Source organism: Capricornis sumatraensis, chromosome 4 (assembly GCF_032405125.1).
Source record: "Capricornis sumatraensis isolate serow.1 chromosome 4, serow.2, whole genome shotgun sequence".
NCBI lineage: Eukaryota > Metazoa > Chordata > Mammalia > Artiodactyla > Bovidae > Capricornis > Capricornis sumatraensis.
The window spans coordinates 76,707,896-76,728,814 of NC_091072.1; the positions used below are offsets into that span (position 1 = coordinate 76,707,896).

The 20,919-nt window shown below is 45.1% G+C and overlaps 2 protein-coding genes across 2 annotated transcripts; one reads left to right on the plus strand and one right to left on the minus strand.

The window, feature by feature from the left end:
• Positions 1 to 168: 168 nt before the first annotated feature.
• On the plus strand, positions 169 to 2,462 carry LOC138078631 (olfactory receptor 10AD1-like). The gene is made up of 2 exons (XM_068971439.1): positions 169 to 173; positions 1,496 to 2,462. The coding sequence occupies exons 1-2, from the start codon at positions 169 to 171 to the stop codon at positions 2,460 to 2,462; spliced, it is 972 nt and encodes a 323-aa protein (XP_068827540.1).
• A 13,352-nt stretch (positions 2,463 to 15,814) lies between these two features.
• On the minus strand, positions 15,815 to 16,402 carry CCDC184 (coiled-coil domain containing 184). The gene has a single exon (XM_068969797.1). The coding sequence runs from the start codon at positions 16,400 to 16,402 to the stop codon at positions 15,815 to 15,817; it is 588 nt and encodes a 195-aa protein (XP_068825898.1).
• Between the last annotated feature and the right edge of the window lie 4,517 nt (positions 16,403 to 20,919).

A 20,919-nucleotide genomic window follows, 5' to 3' on the forward strand; every position in this document is an offset into this window, starting at 1 on the left:
CTTGGATTAAACAATTCTTTATGCCCCTCCCTACTCATTCTGGGCCCCCAAGAGAGGAATTTCTAGGGGATCATTCAAAGCAGCTATAATGGGAATGGCCTACTGCCCAAACACTGCCTGGACCTGTCAGGAAACACCTACAGGGATTCCAAGAAAGAAGTGGCAGTAATGGCGTAGGTATGTTTTAAAATTAAGTTAGGTACCTGAAAGAAGACATGGAGAGCAGAGAGAAGTTCAACCGCAGGTAGCTCAATGACAGATATCCACCACCAGAGATGAGAAAGGGAGAGGAAGAAGAAAAGAGTGAGAAATGGAAGTAAGTGGAAAACCATGGGAAAGACAAAAAGAGGGGAGAAATTGAGAGAGTGTATAAAAGGGAATGGAAGAAGAGAAAATGAAGAAGAGTGACTGGCAGAACTGAATGTTGAGAACAAATACACTGTCTATAAAAATCTGAAAGTGAAAGATCTGTCCAATGTATCCTAACTCCAAAACAGGATGAAAAGTAGGAGATATTTAATATGAAAATAATGACTTCCTAAAAATCACAGTGAGAATAGAGCATGAGAATTCTGGATGCTCGTTCTCTGGTAACAGAGAAAAGAACAAGATTTACTCTCTATTAGTAAAGGGACAGCTTGAAGTTGTCTGAATATCTATCCAAAATGATTCAATTTGTGCCCTGCTCAGAACTTCCCTGTTTTCAGGGGGATGGTTGGATCCTTTTACCCAGTTATGTATTGCCCTAAATTCCCATCCCAGCAGGAGAACTGTCTCCTATTAGGAAGCATGCCAGAGCTCACTACCAGGCCCATCTCCAGCATGCCTGGCATGGGTGGTTAACGCAGCAGCAGCAACCACCAGGAACCTGAGACTGGAAAGAAGTAGGATGATTGGGAAGAGCTGAGTATGATGTTTCAAGTTATGCTAATCATTCTCATCTAAGGGATAATCCTGAGAGTTGGCATATTTTTATTTTCTCTAAAAATTCAACCCATTCATTGTTTTAAATAGAAAGTATACTTGAGCTTTTTCCTTTCCTAGAAAAATACATCTTCAAATGTCTCTCAAGTGCATCTTCAATATGATCTAAGAACTAACAGCTACCATCCCCTCCTCTGAAATACGCCACTCCTCTGTTTGGCATGGATTCTAGAAACCTATCTTGTTTTTTCACCTCAATTTGATTAAAGGCTAACCCTTCCACATCGAAGATATTGGATACATGACTTGAGCCTGAGTAAATTAGAATAAAGTATAACCACCCCTGCCTTAATTTTTGATATTATGATTCCATGGAGGCGACTACAGTGACCCTGGCATTTTCACTGCCCTATAACATTGCCAATTACATAACGTTTACTTAAGTTACAAAACATTTACCACCACTCATTCATCTTTTATATTACATCCACTAATATTCTGTACTCAAGTGAGGGCCTTGCATTACTCTACAGCTGCCTCTCTTGTGCTTTCTCTGTCCCTCCTCCTCAAGTGGATCCACACCAGTGGACCTAAGGAATGGCCGCACCGTGACTGAGTTTATCCTCGTGGGCTTTGAGCAGAGCTCCTCTTCCACTCGGGCATTGCTCTTTGCCCTCTTCCCAGCCCTCTACAGCCTTGCCATGGCCATGAATGGCCTCATCATCTTCATCACCTGGACAGACCCCAGGCTCAACAGCCCCATGTACTTCTTCCTTGGCCACCTGTCCTTCCAGGATGTCTGCATCATCACCACCACCATCCCACACATGCTGATCCACCTGACAGTGAAGAACCATATTGTCTCCTTTGTCGCTTGCACGACCCAGATGTACTTGGTCTTCTCTGTGGGTGTGGCTGAGTGCATCCTCTTGGCTTTCATGGCCTATGACCATTATGTTGCCATCTGCCACCCACTTAGCTATGCCCAGATCATGAGCCGGCAGGTCTGTGTGAGACTGGTGAGTACAGCCTGGTCCTTTGGGTTGATCAATGGCATCCTTCTTGACTACATGACATTTCGTGGTCCCTTCTGCAGAGACAACCACATAGAAAACTTCTTCTGTGAGGCCCCCATAGTGATTGCTCTCTCCTGTGGAGACCCCCAGTTTAGTCTGAGAGTCATCTTTGCCGATGCCATTGTGGTGCTGCTCAGCCCCATGGTGCTCATTGTCATTTCCTATGCACGCATCCTGGCCTCCATCCTGGGCAGGAACTCCTCTTCTGGTCGAGGCAAGACCTTCTCTACTTGTGCCTCCCATCTGACCGTGGTCATCTTTTTCTACACCTCAGCCATGTTCTCTTACATGAACCCCTGCAGCACACATGGTCCTGACAAAGACAAGCCTTTCTCCCTCCTCTACACCATCATCACCCCCATGTGCAACCCCGTCATCTACAGTTTCCGAAACAAAGAAATGAAGGGGGCCATGGTGAGGGCCCTTGGGAGGAGCAGCCTTTCCCAGGCAGAGTCTGTCTAGTGGGAAGATGCCTGGAGGGGCAGCTTCCTCCTCCAGTCCTGAGAGCTGGATAACTTTCCTGTGCTGAGAGGCTCCAGGAAAAAGCATTCATAGGTTTCTTTGCACCACCATTACAGGACTGGAAGATCCTATTGATATTTAATGCTCATCTATCTGATGTACCTTTAAACACTGTGTTCTCTTGGACCTTCTTCATGAGACTTGGAAATCTTCCTGCTGAGTAATTTTCTTCTAAGTTCTCACAACAGGATCTATAAACACTTAAGTACACTTAATTCTATTTCATTTTCTTTGCATAGCGCTTTTGTATGCTCTTCCCAGCCTGAGTTCTACCTAGGCATTTAGGAGTAAACGTTTTCTTTCAGCTTAATCTGTTTTTCTTTCTCACACTTCATTCTCACTTCCTGAATCTGCCCTCAACCAGTCTGCTTCTATATGAGAAACAGTAGAGGAAGAAAAAAGAAAAAGGTTATTACGGAGCAGTTGACACCAAAGAAGTTAGAGAAAAGAAGCAAAAGAAAAACTAGGCATCATCAGCCTAAACTTTATCTTGTTTGCCTCCACTAGCCCATGAGGGGGAATATGCAGCTGCATTTGGTGTTATGTTTACGCTTCTGTGTGTTAGGGAAGGGCAAGTAGGAGAGGCCAGGTGTCAAATCTCTTCTTCCTCAGTCCTTTAGTTTTCTTAAGTACATGACTATTTGATATTTCGCTTCAGATTCAAGTATCGGTTTGGCCAAAATGTTTGTTCAGGTTTTTCCATAATGGAGAGACCTGAATGAACATTTTGGCCAACCCAATAGTGAGTACCTCTACCAAGCTTCTCAGACTGCCAGTTTCCTTCCCTTTTACTCATACTCCTAAACAACCCCCCTCTCCCTGCTGCCTATTTTTCTCAACCATCCTTCATTTCATTCCAATTCAGTACTACTCCACCTTCTTCCTTATGGTGAATGGGTTGACTTCATTCCCTATACATTAAATCTCCACACTACCTCCACCACTGCAGATGGCTTTCTTAACTTGCAACCCTTCCTCCCTTGGCTTAGCTTCTCTTCTTCATGAAACCCAGTGTCCCTTAAGAGGGCATAATATTCTCAGCTGTTGTCTTTCTTTGCAAAATGCATCCTTCTCACGCTCCTTTCATAACAGATAGCAAAGAAAGGGCTTTGTTTTCTGACGATACTTCCTTGAGATGAAAGCACCTCACTCGGGATGCCCTTGAATGGATATCGTGATACAATCCTTTTCACATCCTGACATCACATATTAACTACCCTTCACCCCACAAAGCTCTATTCCTTTTAGTCCAATTGGTGATTATCTAGTGAGACACACTACTCAGTCAGCAAGAAAGGAGACACCACTGTCATCAAGAAGAAACAATAAACACAGAACCTAAACATTTACATTATCAAAGAAAAACTACACCAAGGCAAAGTGAAGCAGGCAAGACTTTCTTTAAAGCTACTGCAGTAGGAAGGAGACTAATTCAATGCTGGTCAAACAAGTGGCTGGTGAGTTTGTATGAGCTGCAGTAAGGGGATCTTAGGCCTGTGAGTGGCAATTGCTCTTAGCCAGAGTACTTCGGAATGACAGACAGTACTCACAACTATTAAACACTTAGGTTTGAACAGATTTAAACTTCACAAAACCCTTTAATAGTACTAACTCCATTTTGAGAAGCAAAACTGAGGACCATAAAAGTTAATTTGCACAAATTCACTGCGCATTTCAAAAGGCTTAGCTTTTTCTAACTGGGCAGCACTTCCTGAGCATGCACTCCTTAAGAGGTAATCAAATAACTATCCCCAAGAATGGGGCAATCTTTATATTGAGGAAGTGATACTAGAATTATGCCTCAAAAAATAAGTAGTGAATTAAGATCAACCCTGAATATTCATTGGAAGGTCTGTTGCTGAAACTGTGGGCCACCTGTTGCAGAGAGCAGACTCACTGGAAAAGACCCTGACGCTGGGAAACACTAAAGGCAAAACAAGAGGGCAGCAGAGGATGAGATGGTTATACCATCACGGACTCAATGGACATGAACTTGAGCAAACTCCAGGACATACTGGAGGAGAGAGGAGCTTGGCGTTCTACAGTCCATGGCGTAGCAGAGTCCTCACGATTTGGCGACTGAACAACAAAGTGAATTAAAAGACTGAAAATGGGTGTGGCATTGGCACGGATTTAGAATTCCAGGCAAAAGGAACTGCCTGATTCGTCATTAAAATGGTGTGTTCAATGTGGATGACAACAGGCCAGTACGGCCAGGAATGCTGAAAACTCAGGCTGCGTGACCTAGACCTGTCTTCTCTAGGCAACGCACTTCCTGGTTCAAGGTCGCGAGCTCCAAAGAGCCCCGGCCTCAAGCAGGAACCTAGGCATGGTGGGGGGCTGGCCTTTTGCGGAAGAGAAGCCGCCGCCCTGGCCGCGTTTCCCCCGCCACAGTCTCTGCCCTGGTCCCCAGTGGCATAAGAAGAGCCCACAGGGTCCGCGAAAACTCCTGTAAATGCATTAACTAAAAGCCATCCCGAAATGCGCATCCCTACTCATCTCCCAGTGCGAAGCCACTAGTCGCCGGACCGCACGACCACGCTTTAGGGTTACCACACCCCGGCCCAGGGACCGAAACTGGGAGGGAAAGCCAGGAATTCTACCCAGAGTCCCGGCTCAGCCCGCCCTCAGCTTTAGCCCGGCCCCTAGGTTCCTTTCATCTAAAGCCAGCGCCATGTTTCCCAACCCGTTTTGGCGCCGCACCACTAAACTACCCAGCAGGCCTGGGGGCCCTGACCTGATTGCAGCCGCCGGAAGGAGTGGGCGTGGCCGCGCTACGAACCTGCGGCCAATCAACTTTCCCCAGCCTCTTAGATCGCCGCTGTAGCAACCAGTGAGCTCCTTCTCCTTAGCCGCCCCTCCGGGACTGGAGAGCCCGAACCAGACAACGCTGGGAGATACCAGCTTTTCTGGGAGACCCCGCAGCCGCCCGCCCGCGCTGGTGACGCGGGCCTCAGGGTTGGGATACCCTCCCAGCTGAGTGCATTTGTTTAAATGCCACGCCACTTTGACGAAGGATGAGATGGGATGGGGGCGGAGCAAAGCTAGAGGCTGGCTTAAGTAATTCGTTGCCTATCACGTGAAATTACCTTAGCTCCCATCCTCGTCCGCGGATCTGTAACCTCGTTCTTTCCAGGAGACATCGCCCATTTCAGAGAGTTGCGTAATTGTTGCGTTCCTCTTCCCTCCTTTGGACAACGGCAGTGTTCTCTGAGCTTCCTTATCTCCCTTTTCAGTTACTGACTCCAGGAAACCTTCCTTGTTCCCTTGACCCTTCTGGGTTCACTGGACTTTGTTTACGGTCCCTTCATGGGTTTTTTTCCTGACTGTCTTCCCCACTATTCTGAGATTCATTTTTGAGTTCATAGCACATTGCCAGACTATAGGTGGTGCTATAATTCTGTTTCCTCAGTGAAATCTTAAGCAGACTCCTGATATATTAACCAAATAAAAGCAAAGCTGTTCTGTTAGGAGTGGAGTGTCAGTGCCCAAAGCCCTGGACCTTCAAGGAGAATCCTAAGGCACCATAATTAGTGACTTAGTTTAATATATATGACTTACCCAGAACATGGAAACTAAACATACCTAGAGCCTCCCAGAACACCCTTAAAAATCTCATTTGGGGATTTCAAATCTGATTACACGTGTTTATTTTTATTTTCCAGTCTAAAGACCTAGATAGCTATTTCTCTCTTCCGTTTAATTTCTTACTCTCTTCACGCAGCTCTGGGCTTTGAAGCTAAGCTGTATGGACCACATCAACAGATTCTCTTACCTCTGACTTTCTATTGGATTCAGCCAGTGATAGCCATTCCCTTCTTCAGGGGATGTTCCCCACTCAGGAATGGGACTGGAGTCTCATGTGTCTCCTGCATTGGCAGACAGGTTCTTTACCAGCTGAACCACTGAGGAAGATGTATCTAGTGTTTAGACTTGTGTTTAAATATGCCATCGGAAAATATTTTGTAGGCATGTATTCTTAAATGTAGTCAACTACCCCAGGGCATGGGGTCCTCCCGGCTTCTGCCCCTGACCTCAGACGTGGTCGCAGAGTCGGACACGACTGAGCGACTTCACTTCACTATTCTTAAATGTACTCCAAAGCTACTGTTGTATGCCTCTTTCTGTGCCTTACTTTTTCACTGAGCACCGTTTTTCATCTCCCTCCACGCTACCAGATGCTAGCATTTAATCTGTTGCTTCAGTTTGATGCCTGCTATTCCATGATGTGCAATATTCGTTCACAATGTTGGATCTGTCCATGCCTCCACTGATGAACACCCACGTTGCCCCCAACTCCACCCTACTACAAATACCCTACTAAGAACATTTTCCTATTAGTCTCCTACTGAACCTGTAAGGAATCTGTTTTATATTTCTTAGGAGAGGAATTTCTGGGCCATATCAATCTATTTAATGTATCCAAGTTATACCAGATAGCTTTCCAGAAGTGATGAGATCAGTCTTGCAGCAGTGCAAGTTTCTACATTTCTACATTCCTGACATTAGTAATTATATGGATTTCTGATTTTTGCTCTTTTGACAGATGTGAACTGATACCTCATTGTTGGTTTAATTTGTATTTGATTACTAATGATTTTGATCAAATTTCCATATCCATGTTAGTGTTTTCTGTTCTGTAAATTGCCTATTGATATTATTTGAAACTTTTTTCCTATCGGATTACTGTCTTTTCCCTGTTCCTTTGCAGGAGTTCCATATATGTTCTAGGATGATATTACATCTTTGTTGGTTTTAGACAAAGCACATGTTTTCTTCACTTTACCATCTGCCTATTGTCTTTGTCCATAGTGCCCTTTATAGAACATAAATCTTTGTTTTGTAATCAAATTCCTCAGTTTTTGCCTTATGGTTTGCGCTTTTGAAAGCATCGACATATTGTGGACTACTCTCTTAGTAATGCCTCCTCTGTGCCTGGCATCTCTAAGTCCGAGTTCCCTGGAGGCATCTCTGTAATCCTTGCATCAACTCCTCTTCATTGGACTCCAAAATAGTTGCAGTGACTGAGTTTTATTCTTAAGAGAATCACATGTTTCTTTAGCCTTGTCTCCCATAAAATCTCAGGTTATGAAAATTGTATCATTTAACTATTTGAAGTTACGCTTCCTGTAATCCTGGACACACATCTCACCTTACCTCCTTGGCTACCAGGGAGAACTAAAATGGCCTAGTACTGTCTTTCAAGATTTCCTTCACTCTCATTCCACTTGATGAAATTCATCTTTTGGGGTCAGAATTAGACCTTGAGTTGCAAACTCTTCTCTTATGAAAGATGATATTACACTAAATCAACATACCCCGCAGTCCTGGATTTTGGTTTTATGCCGGTTTCATGATTTGTTCCTGGGACCTATAATCCAGTTTATCTGTTTTGACAGGCTCTAGCACATTCTTCCAATGATATCACTTATTTTCTTCTCCTTTATCGTCACCTAAATAATTCCTTTCTTCTTTCTACTCTCAAAGACATAAAATCCCATAAGAGACTCTATTTTCTTGATGTAAAGTACTACTTTGACTGTCTATCATTTCTTTTCTTTTTATTCCTCCTACTTACGCCTTTAGATCTCTTTTTTTCTTTCCTTCCTTCTCTTCCTACCCATTTTTCCCCTCCTTTCCATTCTGAATTTTACAAATACTGAGGGCCAGGGCTGGCTTTCTATAGATCATAGCAAAGAAGCTACTTCTGTCTCAGAAGCAAGTTCCCCACAAATATGTGGTATGTGTCACTTGACTGGCCATTCCTTTCCAGATGTACATCAGAACCCAGTTCTGTTTCTTCAGAACAATGTACTGCACCTTTTTTCACTGCCGCCGTCCAGGCATAGAAAGCTTGGTAGGCCCCATCCTGCCAAGTTTCTTTATCTACATGACATTTTATTATCCTGTGTAAAAACTCATTATATTTTATATTACTTGTACTTTGAGCACTGGTGTACAGGCCATATGTACTTTTTTGTCCAACCCGTTCTACTTACTTTTTCAAGAGAATTATAGGATGCCACTTCAGCTACTGCTTTTCTTCCAGTGTTATATTTGATGTCCTCTGTAGTATAAAATTTTGTGAACATTTTTTTCACTGTTTTCTCCATTTGATCTTGTCATCCCCTCCCACCCATTGACTCCCAACACACACACACACACACACACACACACACCCCATTGCCATTTTGAAACTGAAGTGTTCTTAATTCAGGTAACATTGCTCATAGAAAAACTTTTCTGAAAAGCACTCTATTCCAATTCAAGAACATATCATTCCCTCATCTTTAGGCTGTGAGCAAGGTAAGGACGTGGACCTTGACTTCTTGGGGTCTGCCCCTGTGCCTATCACTTTCCGTGAGACAAGGTTGGCAATTGGTAAATACTTGTTGGTAGATTGATTCAGTCATGGTCCCCTTCTTGGATGTGGTTTTCCATCATCCTTATAAGAATTATTTACCTACTCAAAAATAAATATTGACTTTTCCTTTTTATTCTCAAAGTAGACTTCAAGCCACCATAAGCTTCCCTTAGCATATTGTAACTACTTATAGCAGAGTAAAATGCAGAACCATTTAATAAGGGGAAAAAACCCTGATTTCGGACAAACATGGTTCTGGTTGTAATGCTGTCATTAATTGTGCAAGTTTGCACATGTCATTCCATTTAATACTTTAGTTATAGCCAAAGATATGTTTATTCACTATAAACCGTCTTAAAAGGATACGATACATTTTTATGAAGTAGTTGAGATAGAAATAAGGTAAATTCCCCTGACCAAAGGGTCTAAGTGTGAGAGAAACTATTTTATAAGAAAAAGAATTTGCTTGTTATTCTATAACAGGCAGGAGTGGGAAGAGAGCAAGAGAAAGATAGGGTGGAGGAGCCTGTGAAAAGCATAAACTCCTCAGTGGGAACTTTCCTTGTGATCACTCCCCTATTATTGCATGAGTGTGAGTGTGTGTGTGTGTGTGTTCCAAGTTTACAGTAAAATTTTTATATGCCTAATAAGATCATATTTCTTGTTGAAACTAGTGAAAGTGCTGTTTTCTGTGTCCCATAATTGATAAGGAGGCAGCTTGCATGACTTTGGGGGTGTGGATGCAGAGGGAAGGAGAAGCACAATAGACCATAAAACCTGCAGAAACTGTACTGCATGCTGTGGAATGCCCAGATTTTGGAATTGAAATTTGGGCCAGATTTAATCAGATTACTAAAAAACATGAGTAGTCTCTTCAGGCATAGGAGTTATATACATAAAGTGGCGATATGATCATCACTAAGGTTTCTTTCAGCAATAACATTTTTGAAGACTCTAAGTAATAGTGACTTTTTCTCAGCTCTAAAATCCTGTAATTTTCCATTTGTCTATTTAAGACACATTTAGACACTTTAGTGATATTAAAAAGTTCATTTTCTAAATAAGCTCTTTAAATAATGAAACTTTAAAATATGTGATCACAAAACATGGTGATAGTTGAATTGGTGGTATTTTCTCTTTCTTTATGGTACCTAAAATAATGACATGCCACACAATCAGTACTGCCTTAAAGTCAATACAAGATTCAGAAACTATAAAAATTAGAAGGCAGTTCCAGCTCTCAAGATATTCATAACTTGGAAGGGGGAATAACAAGCATAAAGAATAGTAGAAGTGAGGGAAAATATAGTAACTGTCCCTCAAAGAGGTATAAGCAAAAAGATTTGTATGTTTAAGAAAGAAAGAGATCACATTAGGAAAGGCTGCATGGAGGAAGTAGCCTTTAAGAAGGGCCTCAAAAAACCAATAGGATTCCAACTGGCAGAGATGAGAGGAGTAGGAATAATAGCAAAAAAATAGCTTCAGGAATATGGGCACTTCTAGAGAATGATGAATAGCACATTTTGATTCAAGGGTTTATTAACCCTTTCTGGCTTTAAGAATTTTATGAAAGCTATGAACCCAATTCCTAGAAATAAAAGCACAAATTTCATAATCGAAGTTTTTTGCATACTCTTTCTGGAGATTTCCCATTACAGGTAGCATAAGGGAGATGAGAGGAAAGCAGCCTTGCAGTACATCCCATGAGAGCTGGTGCAGGTGATCAAGGCTACAGAAGACCCTTTTCTGAAGGAGAGATTTGGACCTGACTGCATTTGGGAAGAACGGTAAAAGAAATGGAATCAAGATTGAGGGGGACACGGGAACACGTCTAGGTTACTCATCCAGAGATTAAAAGAGCTGTGATACCTTAGGGAATCATTTCTAGCTGACTGGATGATACAGATTTGCAGCTGGTGTTATGGTGTCTAGAAAAGGTACCTGGGAAATGAAATGTTTGGGTTTAAAAGTATGCCAGGACCTGATTGGGGAGTTTGACTACCCCCACTGTATTTTACGCTTAATTCAGGAAAGAATGGGACATGATGCAGATTTCTGAGGAGAATGAACATTCACAGCTGTGGTTTAGGAAAATGAATATTCAGAGCTTTGGTTTAGGAAAATCAATCTTAAGGGTTATGGGTGTGTGGGAGGCCAAGGCCATTTAGGAGTTCATTGCAGTTGGCTTTTATATACTTTAAATACATCCTATTTATTCAGTTCCCCTTCTGTCCTTGCCACCCACTATTTGCAGAGCCAGGACTTCAGTAAGCATTTGGTGGTGCTTGCCGAATTGAAAATCATAAATTTACTTTGAGGGTCCCCTTGTAATGTCCCTATTTCTCACCAGATGGCACCATTACAGCATTACTTACAGATCAGGCTTCCTTCTAAAGCACAGTGCTTCCAAGCAGAATATGTTTCTTTGAGGGAATTCACCTTGGGACAATCTAGAGCTGATGGGGCAGGGGGGTGGCAGTGGAGTAGATGGTAGCTAGAATGAAAAATTCAAGAATTCTCTTTCTACACTGTAAATCAACTAAACCTCAACTTTTAAAAATATTACTTTTGTACTTTTACATATTATTTATTATTGTAACAGAGTATCTTGGCTGAATTTCTATTCCTAGGCATATAGATGGCGAAAGATGCTTAGAAAAACATGCCTTTTCAAAGATGCAAGCAGTTTTCTGTCTAGTAAGAAGTAGCAAAGAGTCAGACATGACTGAGCGACTGAACTGAACTGAACTGAACTGAAGAAGTATTTGACTTAAATATATCTGGGAAAGAACTGTCCCTTCGTTCTGGGAATACTTGTAGGTGAGCCATTTTGTTATACATATCAAGCTGAGACCATACGCTGGTGAAATTGAGGCCACCTAAAACTGTATATTTATATTGCAAGCCAGTTTGCATCTTAGAAAAATAGTGATTTCCCTAGAACAGATTTTAGTTGCACCATGCTAGAGTTGTTGTTTATTTCTATGAGGTTGTATGTTTTCATTTTGAGATTCAGAGCTAACCCTGAGAAATTTCCTGAGATAGGAGTGCCAGAAACAAAGACTTGTGACTACGTACGTGCAGCTTTGCGTTGAGCTCAGACCTGATGTGCAGCACAGTTATAGGGGCGGTGGGACCATCGCCTCACTGCCACACATCAGCAGTGCCCTGACAAACTCCCGAGTACTAGAAGACTTGCATGTAATGCTAGACAAGATTCTTAGCACATTCTAATGGGTGTCAATATAATCTGAATTTGTTGAATAAAGTGGTGAATAATCAGATTTATGCAGACTTCAATTCAGTATAGGAAATACTTTAGAGGCCCCAGGAGACAAAGGTGTTATCAGTTCAGACAGGGTCATTTCTTTGGTATTTTTTCAAATTAAAAACCCTCATTACCATTTATTAATAGTTAAGTGATTCTTACCTTTTTACTTAGTTCTTACATTTTAGAATTAAATTGAAATAATAGATCTCTCTAGAGACTATACATACACAATTTTGCATTCAATTTCAAGGGGTTGGGGCGCCCTGAAATTCAACAGTGACCCCATGCACGAGTCCCAGGTTAGAAATCTCATGTGAAACTGATTCATCAGATGCATTATAAGGAAGAAATGCCAGAGGAGAGTGGGGAGTCTGAAGAAGGGGGGAAGGAGGTGGGAGAGAAACCCGTGCTGTGTCCCTCTGGGATGTTGGTGCAGGTCACTGAAGACAGTTGAAGAACTGCTTTTTCTGGGTAGATTTTTACCTGTTTGGACTTGAGAGGAATCGCTAGAGACATTCTGGGGGCCCTGGGCTAAGGGATTGATGACACATTTTGGATAGTAGGCATAGGAAGAATTGAATTGGCGTCAACGGTTAAAGGGCTCAACCAGACCATTCTACAGGTGCTGAAGGGCTAAGGTGCCTTGAGATTCACGTCGTACTCTGCAGAATCTAAGCTACAGACAACAGGGAAGAGGCATAAGAATGGGGCTGTGTCAGGGAATATCTGGGAACATCAGCTTCTTCCTCTACAGAAGCATGTGCAGAAGGCCATCTTCTCTGTGCCATTATTGTATTATCACCCACTAGACTCTGAAAGGTTACTAACCAAAACCAGATCGGGAATTACTTGTTCCAACTGAGAAGATGAAAACTGAGTGAAACTAACATTACTTCCTTTTCAGGACTCTTAAGACTCTTGACTGAGGACATAAAGGATTCCTTTCTCTGAAGATGAAATAGAGCAATTAGTGGAGTGGGTTCCCATCTAGGGTTAAGTCAGAAGATCTGGGTTTAAGTCCTGGTTATGCAAAGTACTAGCTGTATGACCTTGACTAAGTCTTGGAGTCTTATTTCTAGAACTGTTAAGTGAAAATAATAATAGTGCCTACTTCATATGGTCATTGGGATATAAAATTGGGCACAATGTCTGGCACAGAGTAAGTGTTCAATATATGATGGCTATCATTGTTTTTGGTGCTGAATGCTGGAACTGTAACAGAAAACTATCTTCCAGCCCTCAGGGACACTTCCTCACTAATATATTTTAGCTGCCCTCTCTAAGGCCCCAGCACATATTCCCTGACCACTGCACAACTCAAGCCATCCACTGGTCATCCTATGTGTACAAAAGTTGGCTTTCAGACCTTTTTGACCCATAATTACAGGATATTTATGAAGAAAGTCCATGTAAGCTTGGGAATCTCATCATCCCCTTGACTGCCCTGAATGGTAAGAGTTCTTTAGGTACGGAAGGATTATATTAAACTAGAACCTTCCCTAAATAACTGTGTTTTCCCAGAGGAGCCAGTCAACACCATCACCCCCTACCCCAAGAGAGCTATAAGAAAACTAACATTTGCATAAGATTTCTCAGATGTCTTATTATCTTTCTCAAAAATTTTTGTCCCCATTTTACACAGACAGAAACTGAGTCTCAAGCAAGGAACCAAGTCTCAAGCAGTCATTTACTGCTGGATCTGAGATTCATTGCCAGTGCTCTTTCCACATCTCTGTAGCAACCAGCTGCAGAAACACACATACATATATACACATACCTACATGCATACATACACACACTTGTAGTACAAGCATACACACACACAGCACCCCAGCTCATTATTCTCCCAAATTTTGTTTGAAGCAGCCTTAGGAAGGCTCCAGTGCCCAAGGGAGCAGACTAGAGCTGATGTCAGGCTAAGCTCCCAGGGGGACACCTTACCGGCATTCTCCACTAGAGGCCTGAGGCAGTTTTTGTGGTTTCCTTTGTGATGTGTCACTCTGCCAGAGATCCCAGGCAATCCCTCCTGAACAATGCCCCCTCCCTACCCCTCCCATGAAACAGGTGTCTTGCCTACCATTTCAGGACTCCACTTTGGAAATCATCTCCTGGGAACCAGGTGCTCCACTGAAAAGTCTCCTGCATATCTGGAGTTCTGGCTACTAAAAAACCCTTGTTTGGGAATCACAACATGTACCCTCTCCTTCCTCAGCCCAGCTTGAGGTCAAGGTCCAGGGCGGAAGTGACAGCAGGTAAAGATGGCAATGCATATCCCAGTCAGGGCAGGGACAATCAACTCCTTGGAACCAGAGGCAAGAAGAGAGGAGGGAAGGCATGGTCCCTGTAGTTCCCACTAAGCCTGTGTCCATGCAGTGGGTCCAGAAGCCCCACCCTGCCATTGCCCTAGTACCAGTCAGCAAGGAGGGGAGATGACGCCTCTTTATTAAGGTTAACACCAAGGAAAGCATTGAGAAGGAATACACAGAGGAAGAGGAAGGGCACACAAAGTCACCACTTGAGGAGGTGGGAGGGAGGCATATCAGTTAGGAACCTCAGGACAGCCACATGCTTCATGCCCTGGTTGTGGGGGAAAAGAGAGGAGAGGGGAAAGCGTCATGAGAGCCTGGGGCTCACAGAAGGTCTGAAGCCCCCTGAGCCTAACACCAGAGCCACAAGCCCTGCCCCTCAGGGCTCACACACTACTACACAGGTCAACACACATAATGCACACAAGACATTATGGAGCCAACACCGAGAGTCAGCGGGCAGGGAAGTATTGACAGGAAAAGGAACTGAAGTTAAGCAGGTATAGCCAGCAGAGAGACAGTTTTCGGCTGTGGCCCCCAAGAGTCCCTCAAATGTCCCCTAAATCTGGGCTGTTGCTGAGCACCACCCCCAAGTCTCTGCCTGTGAACTGGGCTCTTTGTTCTCTAAGCCCCAGTGAGTGGATAAAGCAATCCCAGATGAAGTCAGTGACAAGGCAGATCCGCTCTGCATGCAAAATCCTAGAGGTTGAGCTATAATGTCTTCATGCACATTCAGAGCCAGCTCCTCCCAGCCCAGGGGCCCTCGGGGCCCTCGGAACCCCATTCACCCAGATTCCTAGGGCTGCAGTTCCCTCCTCAAGCTTCTTTTACCAATCAGCAGCCGCAGAGGTCTGTGAGGGGGAGAGGCTTCTGCAGAACGCTGAATAGCTTGGATTTCATCAGAAGGGTAAATTTTCTGTTGCCAGAACAGAATACCCCCAATTCCTTAATTTCTAGGAAAATCGTTAGAGATTTTTTGCCATAGTCCTAGATAAGTCCTTTTTCAGAATAGAAAAAGCAGAATTTTATTTACACAAGTCAGGGGTTCTCCTGTTGGCTGGGGCGGGGGAAAGGGCAGGGTAGGGGATTGGATGGGAGTCCAGAGGTGGGCGCTTCCTCTCCCGGAACCTCACCTTTCCGCAGTTTGCTACTTCTTGCTTGGTGAGGCAGAAAGAATTCTTGATGCTCCCAAAGTCCTTCACCCTGTAAATGCTTCCTCAAGGAAGTCTCTTCTGCCTGACCCACAAGAGCAGCGGTCGGAGTGAAGCACGCTGCATCGCGCCGTTCAGTCCCCTCATGCACTCGGAAACCCAAAGTCAGCCCGGGAAAGTAGTGCCCCCTCGGAGTCCCCTCACAGAGAGGCCTCGCCCTCCAGCTGCAGCAGGGTAATGTCGGGCAGATCGAGGGGCTCCACAAGTGACCCGTCCCCCCCCAGAAGGCCAGCACAGGGGCTCTCCGGGCGCTCACAGTGACTAGTGGGTGTGGCGGAGCTGGGCATCTCCTTTTCTTCTTCATCGTCGTCCTCCTCGTCCTCTGGATCGCGACCCAGCAAACCGCTGTCCCCGATCCCAGGCGAAGGGGTCTCCGGATCTCGGCGAGCGCCCTGGAAGTTCCCCTTGCTGCCGACCACGCCCAGGCCACCCTGGCGGGGCGCGGTGGTCATAATCTGGCACATGGAGACGATGGCTCGCTGGTTGGCGCACACGTCGTCCGAGAGCACCTGGATGTGCGAGGCCTGCTCGTCCAGGGCCCCCCGCATGGCCCTCACGTCCTCAAACAGGGCCTGCAGCTGGGCCTTCAGGTGCTCCATCAGTTCCTTCATGCCGCCGTTGTACTCCCCGGAGATCACGTCCCCCACGGCCGGCACGGTGGGCACCTCGAGAGGGGCCGGCATATCGCCGCCGTCCTTGGTCATGATCTCCAGCAGACCTTCCTCCATTGAATGGCAGAAGCGGGCGGTGGCGGCTCGGGGTCCGGTCCAGCCCGGCCTCGGGGTGGGGGAAGGTACGGGGAGGGGGAGAGGTACCCGGAGGGGGTGGGAGGAGCCGAGGGAAGAGGAGGCTTCAGACAGGGGTGGAGAGGTGAGTCCCGCGCGGGGGGTGCCGGCAGAATCTGGAGAGGCCGGGAAGAGACGGCGGAACAAGGACCGGGCTACAGTCCGAGGGCCGGCGTCTCTCCGGCTCGCCCCGGGGCGAAAGCGCCTGCCCTGCCTCGACTCCTGAATTGCACCCGTGTCAGCGCCTCCCTCTGGGCGCCAAGAGCGTCAAGTGCTCGCCGGTTCCCTGGGTCACAGGAGCGCTCGCACAGGGACCCAGGTTGAGGCCGAGGCCAGCAGCGGGTCGACCTCGGGACTCCCCTCGGCCGCTAACTGGGAGCGCTCGCGAGTGTGGTTGGAAGTGACAGGGGCGGGTCTCCCAGCGGCGCCGCGGATGCTCCTCTGTTTCCAAGGCGACGCACTGCACGTAAAAGACGTGTGTCTCCATGGCAACCAGGAAGTGGAGCAGAAAAGGGAGGACAGCTGGGAAGCTGCAGTGGGGCTCTGGATTCTGAGCTTGCGGTTGGAGCGGGAGGGGAGGGGACGCTGCAGTGGCCTCAGCTGAGGCTGAAAGAACGTGTGGCCGCAATGTTTAATAGGGAAGCATGAGAGAGCAGTTTGCTGCATAAATCCCCAGGTCGGGGAGACATCGTCCCTCCCCTACTCTGGGTAGTAGTCACCGAGCGAGACTACCTTGGAAGGATTTTCACCTGCCCGCAATCCTTCCTCTGAGAATGGCGTTACAGCCGTATCCTGCTTCTCTAACCTCCTGCAGGAAAGCAGAGAGGGTAGAGAGGCCGATGCTATTACTTGAGCTGGGATGCGCGGGCGCCCTAGAGCCGGCCCCGCCCGGCCTTCGCGGTGCAGATGCGCAGGAGAGCACTACGGAGGTTTCCGTCACTCCCTTCTGCTTCTGCAGTAAATCAGCCCTCGCTGTCGATAAGATGGTATCGAAGCCGAGAAAAGATGGAATTCCCTCCCATAATAGACCCAATCGCTCCTACCCAGGGCACTGGGGGTTCTTTCAGGACGGTGAGGCAAAGTGCTTCAGTTTTGAGAAAGAAAACTCCGTAAGAATAGAGATTTTTGTCTTCTCCGTGTCCTCCAGCACGGAATCCCCAGCACTTAAAATAGAACCTGGCGCATAGTAAGTAAATGCTCAGTACATTTGTTGAATGAATGCTTTAACAAGGACCACTGTGTCCCATTCCCTTGTCCAGAACTCTCCAGCTCACAGGTAGTGGCTTTTAGGGGGCCTGAATTCAATTTTGTTTCGGCCATTTATTAGTTCAGAGACCTTGAATAAATCGTTTTTCTCATCTGTTAGTGGATCGGACTGTATAATATTTGGTAATATTATTTCTGACTCTGAGGAACACTGCGTCCGCTCACAGTTGAAAGGGTAAACTGTCGACAACGTGTGGAACGGATGGCGGGAAGGCCCGGTGGTGTGGGGGGATTATGTAAGGGTAATTCCCTGTCCCCAGGCCCAGCGTCCAGGTACAGACATGCAGTGAGTGTTTCAACCTTTGTGACAACTCCTTTCTCTTTTTGAGGAGTGGAGTGGGAAAGGAGGAGGAGGAAGAAAAGTTGAATTTAATATATTTACAGATGACTTCAGATTGAAAAGCAAACAATACCTGGGCAGCAGCATACTAATAATGACCTTAATAAATTGGAGAAGCCAAGTGATCAGAAACCACAAATGAAGTTCACAAGAAGAAATAAATTTGGGGAAGAGAAATGATGTAACACTTCAAGATGGGGAAGAGCTGGTTTTGGGTGAGTGTTTTGTATACTAGTGGTTCAGTGATAGTGGATGGGTTACTTTGAGGTTTCCCTTGTTGCATACTCTCGTGATGAGGAGTGGGGCTGGCCCGGAGAAACTTTGCTGGCACTAAAGAACTTTTTGACTTATTCCTTGTCTTACTGCTATTAAAATAGAAATAAGTTAAAAAACAAATAAATAAGAAGAAGCGGGCAAGTATCCTAAACAGTAGAATGTTTAAGGCATTGTTAGTATAATAAAGTATTATATAACCCTTAAAATTTTGATATTCCAAAACAAATGTCTGAACAAATTTTAAAAACCTATTTATGTTCTGTATATTGTATTTTCTATGATTCAGTCTTATTTGCTTGCTCATTCTGTCTTTCTTTCATTCCACAAACTTATGACTCTCACCTTGGTTATCATCCCCACCTCTACCATGTGCCCCCCAGGGTATTCTTAAAGCTGAGGAGAAGACAGAAATGCTTTTCCTTGGTTTCCCTAAGCACAGCCAAAGTGCACTGTTATCCACAAAAACAGACTTTACCAAAAAGGAACTGTAGGAAAGCTAGAAATATACAAGACATACAAAAACAACAACTGAGCTTCCACAGCATGAGTTTCTGATCATACTCTAGCAAGCATATTTTTAGGGCTTATGGGTTCAACCCTGTGTATATGTGTTAGTCGCTCAGTCATGTCCAACTCTTTGCAACCCCATAGACTGTAGCCTGCAAGGTTCCTCTGTCTATGGGATTCTCCAGGCAAGAATACTGGAGTGGATTGCCATTTCCTTCTCCAGGGTCCAACCCTGCTGTTCATCTTTCCCTGGAGGCCTTTGCTATAGTCAGAAAAAAAAAAAAAACACAACCTGACATGATTTTCAAATTTTTGCCTAGATCTGTAGCTTTACATCTCTTGACCAGCACTTCATATGGATGATTTCACCTTGCTAGCTCCCTCACTCTTCAGAGAGGTCCTTGCTTTCTACCTACAAAGACTAGCCCTGTCCCCAATACAGGGCCTTGCACATTAGCCTTAACCTTACCATTAAATACAGTCCCCATACAGTAGGACCTGGGTTATGCCATCATACAAGGCCCTTTGCCACTATTGTTGAGGATACCATAAATGTCAAGGCTTTCAGCATAAGATTACATCATGCTGCCCAGAGATGCTGGCATGAGGTCTGCTGAGAGTTCGGGGGGTCTGAGCCTAGAGGGAGGGGAAATTACTGGAGAAGCACGAAAGAACATGGGAAACAGTGCAGAGATCAAGGGTGTGGCTGATCCAGTCAAGTTCCAGGTCAGATATTTGAGAGCCAAGGGTAGGTGGGATCTGGGGGTGTGGACTAGTCACAGGACTTGAAAATACAAGGAGACAATTGATGCCTCAGATTCAGAACCAGATAATTTTAGGAATTCTGTGGGGAGTTGACCTAAGGGGAAATAGGAGAAGGGTCTAGTCTCAGAAAAGCAAGGGGGCAGATGCAGAGAGTGGAGCAGAGCCTCAGTCAGCTGGCTGGGTTACGGAACTGAGCTCTCTGGAAGTCAGGGTCCTGGGGTTTGTTGAGTGGGTCCATCCCCAAGCTGAATGGGTACTCTGGCCACATCACTAGAGTATTCACACACAGCAAGAAAACAATAACCCTTGTGTACTCTTCTCTGCTTCCTGCCTTTTTCTTGTCCTCTGGGAATCAGCTTAGCTTTTCTATTTCTTCATCCCAATCTTATCAGACTATGGTGGGGCGGGGGGAAAGAGACTCCATGCTGCATCGGTAAAAAGTCCCCATCAGCTACATCTAGTTCCAAGCCTTGAATTCTCACTAAACCTGTGATTCTTAGTAGTCTCTGCCATTTTCCTCCATCTGCTATCTTGTATATCTCCAGTCTTTATTTTATATAACTTGTGTACTTTTTGCACTATAAATCCAGCAATCGTAATGAAGCTGCTAGCTTGACTCAGATTTAGAATGATGGTCAAAGTCAAGGAACAGCTGACTGCTGCACCACAGGTCTGCAATCCCAGACAGTGCTCCCCAAATGTAAATTTTATGAAGCTGAGTTGCCTTGCAGCCCATCTCAGCATGATACCACATTCAAAAGAAATACATCGAATAACCAAAAAGAATTTAAAAGCAATTGAGATTTTTATTATGGTCTTTGGAAAAACTCTAAAGGGGTTTACATTCTTAGCACAGAGCAAAACACCTTAAACTTCTCTCCCCTCCTGCTCTGTTCATCTTGCTCACATGACCATAGCTGCTGCTACCCTTCTCTCTCCTTTCTCCCCAAACACCTCCAAACTTCCACTCAAGCCCAGCCCTTGCTTTTTCACTCCCCTGCCCCCTTTACTTCTTGATCGTATTCCTTTTCTTTTCTGCAAGAAGTTCCTTGTCCTTTTCAGCTCTTTTGATTCTGTCTCTCAATCCCCTGATCTGCACAGGTACCAGGAGCCCCAGCTGTCAATGACAGGGGTCTCCTTCCAAGAGGATAAGAAAGATCAAGAGACTGAGAATACTCACATTGTTGTGTTTGTCTGTCACGTAGACTAAATTTTCTCAGCATGAGAGAGTGGGTTGCCTGGTGTTACAGCCAACGTGTTTGCTCATCTCCTCCACACTTGTACAGAGGAAATGGGCATGATCGTT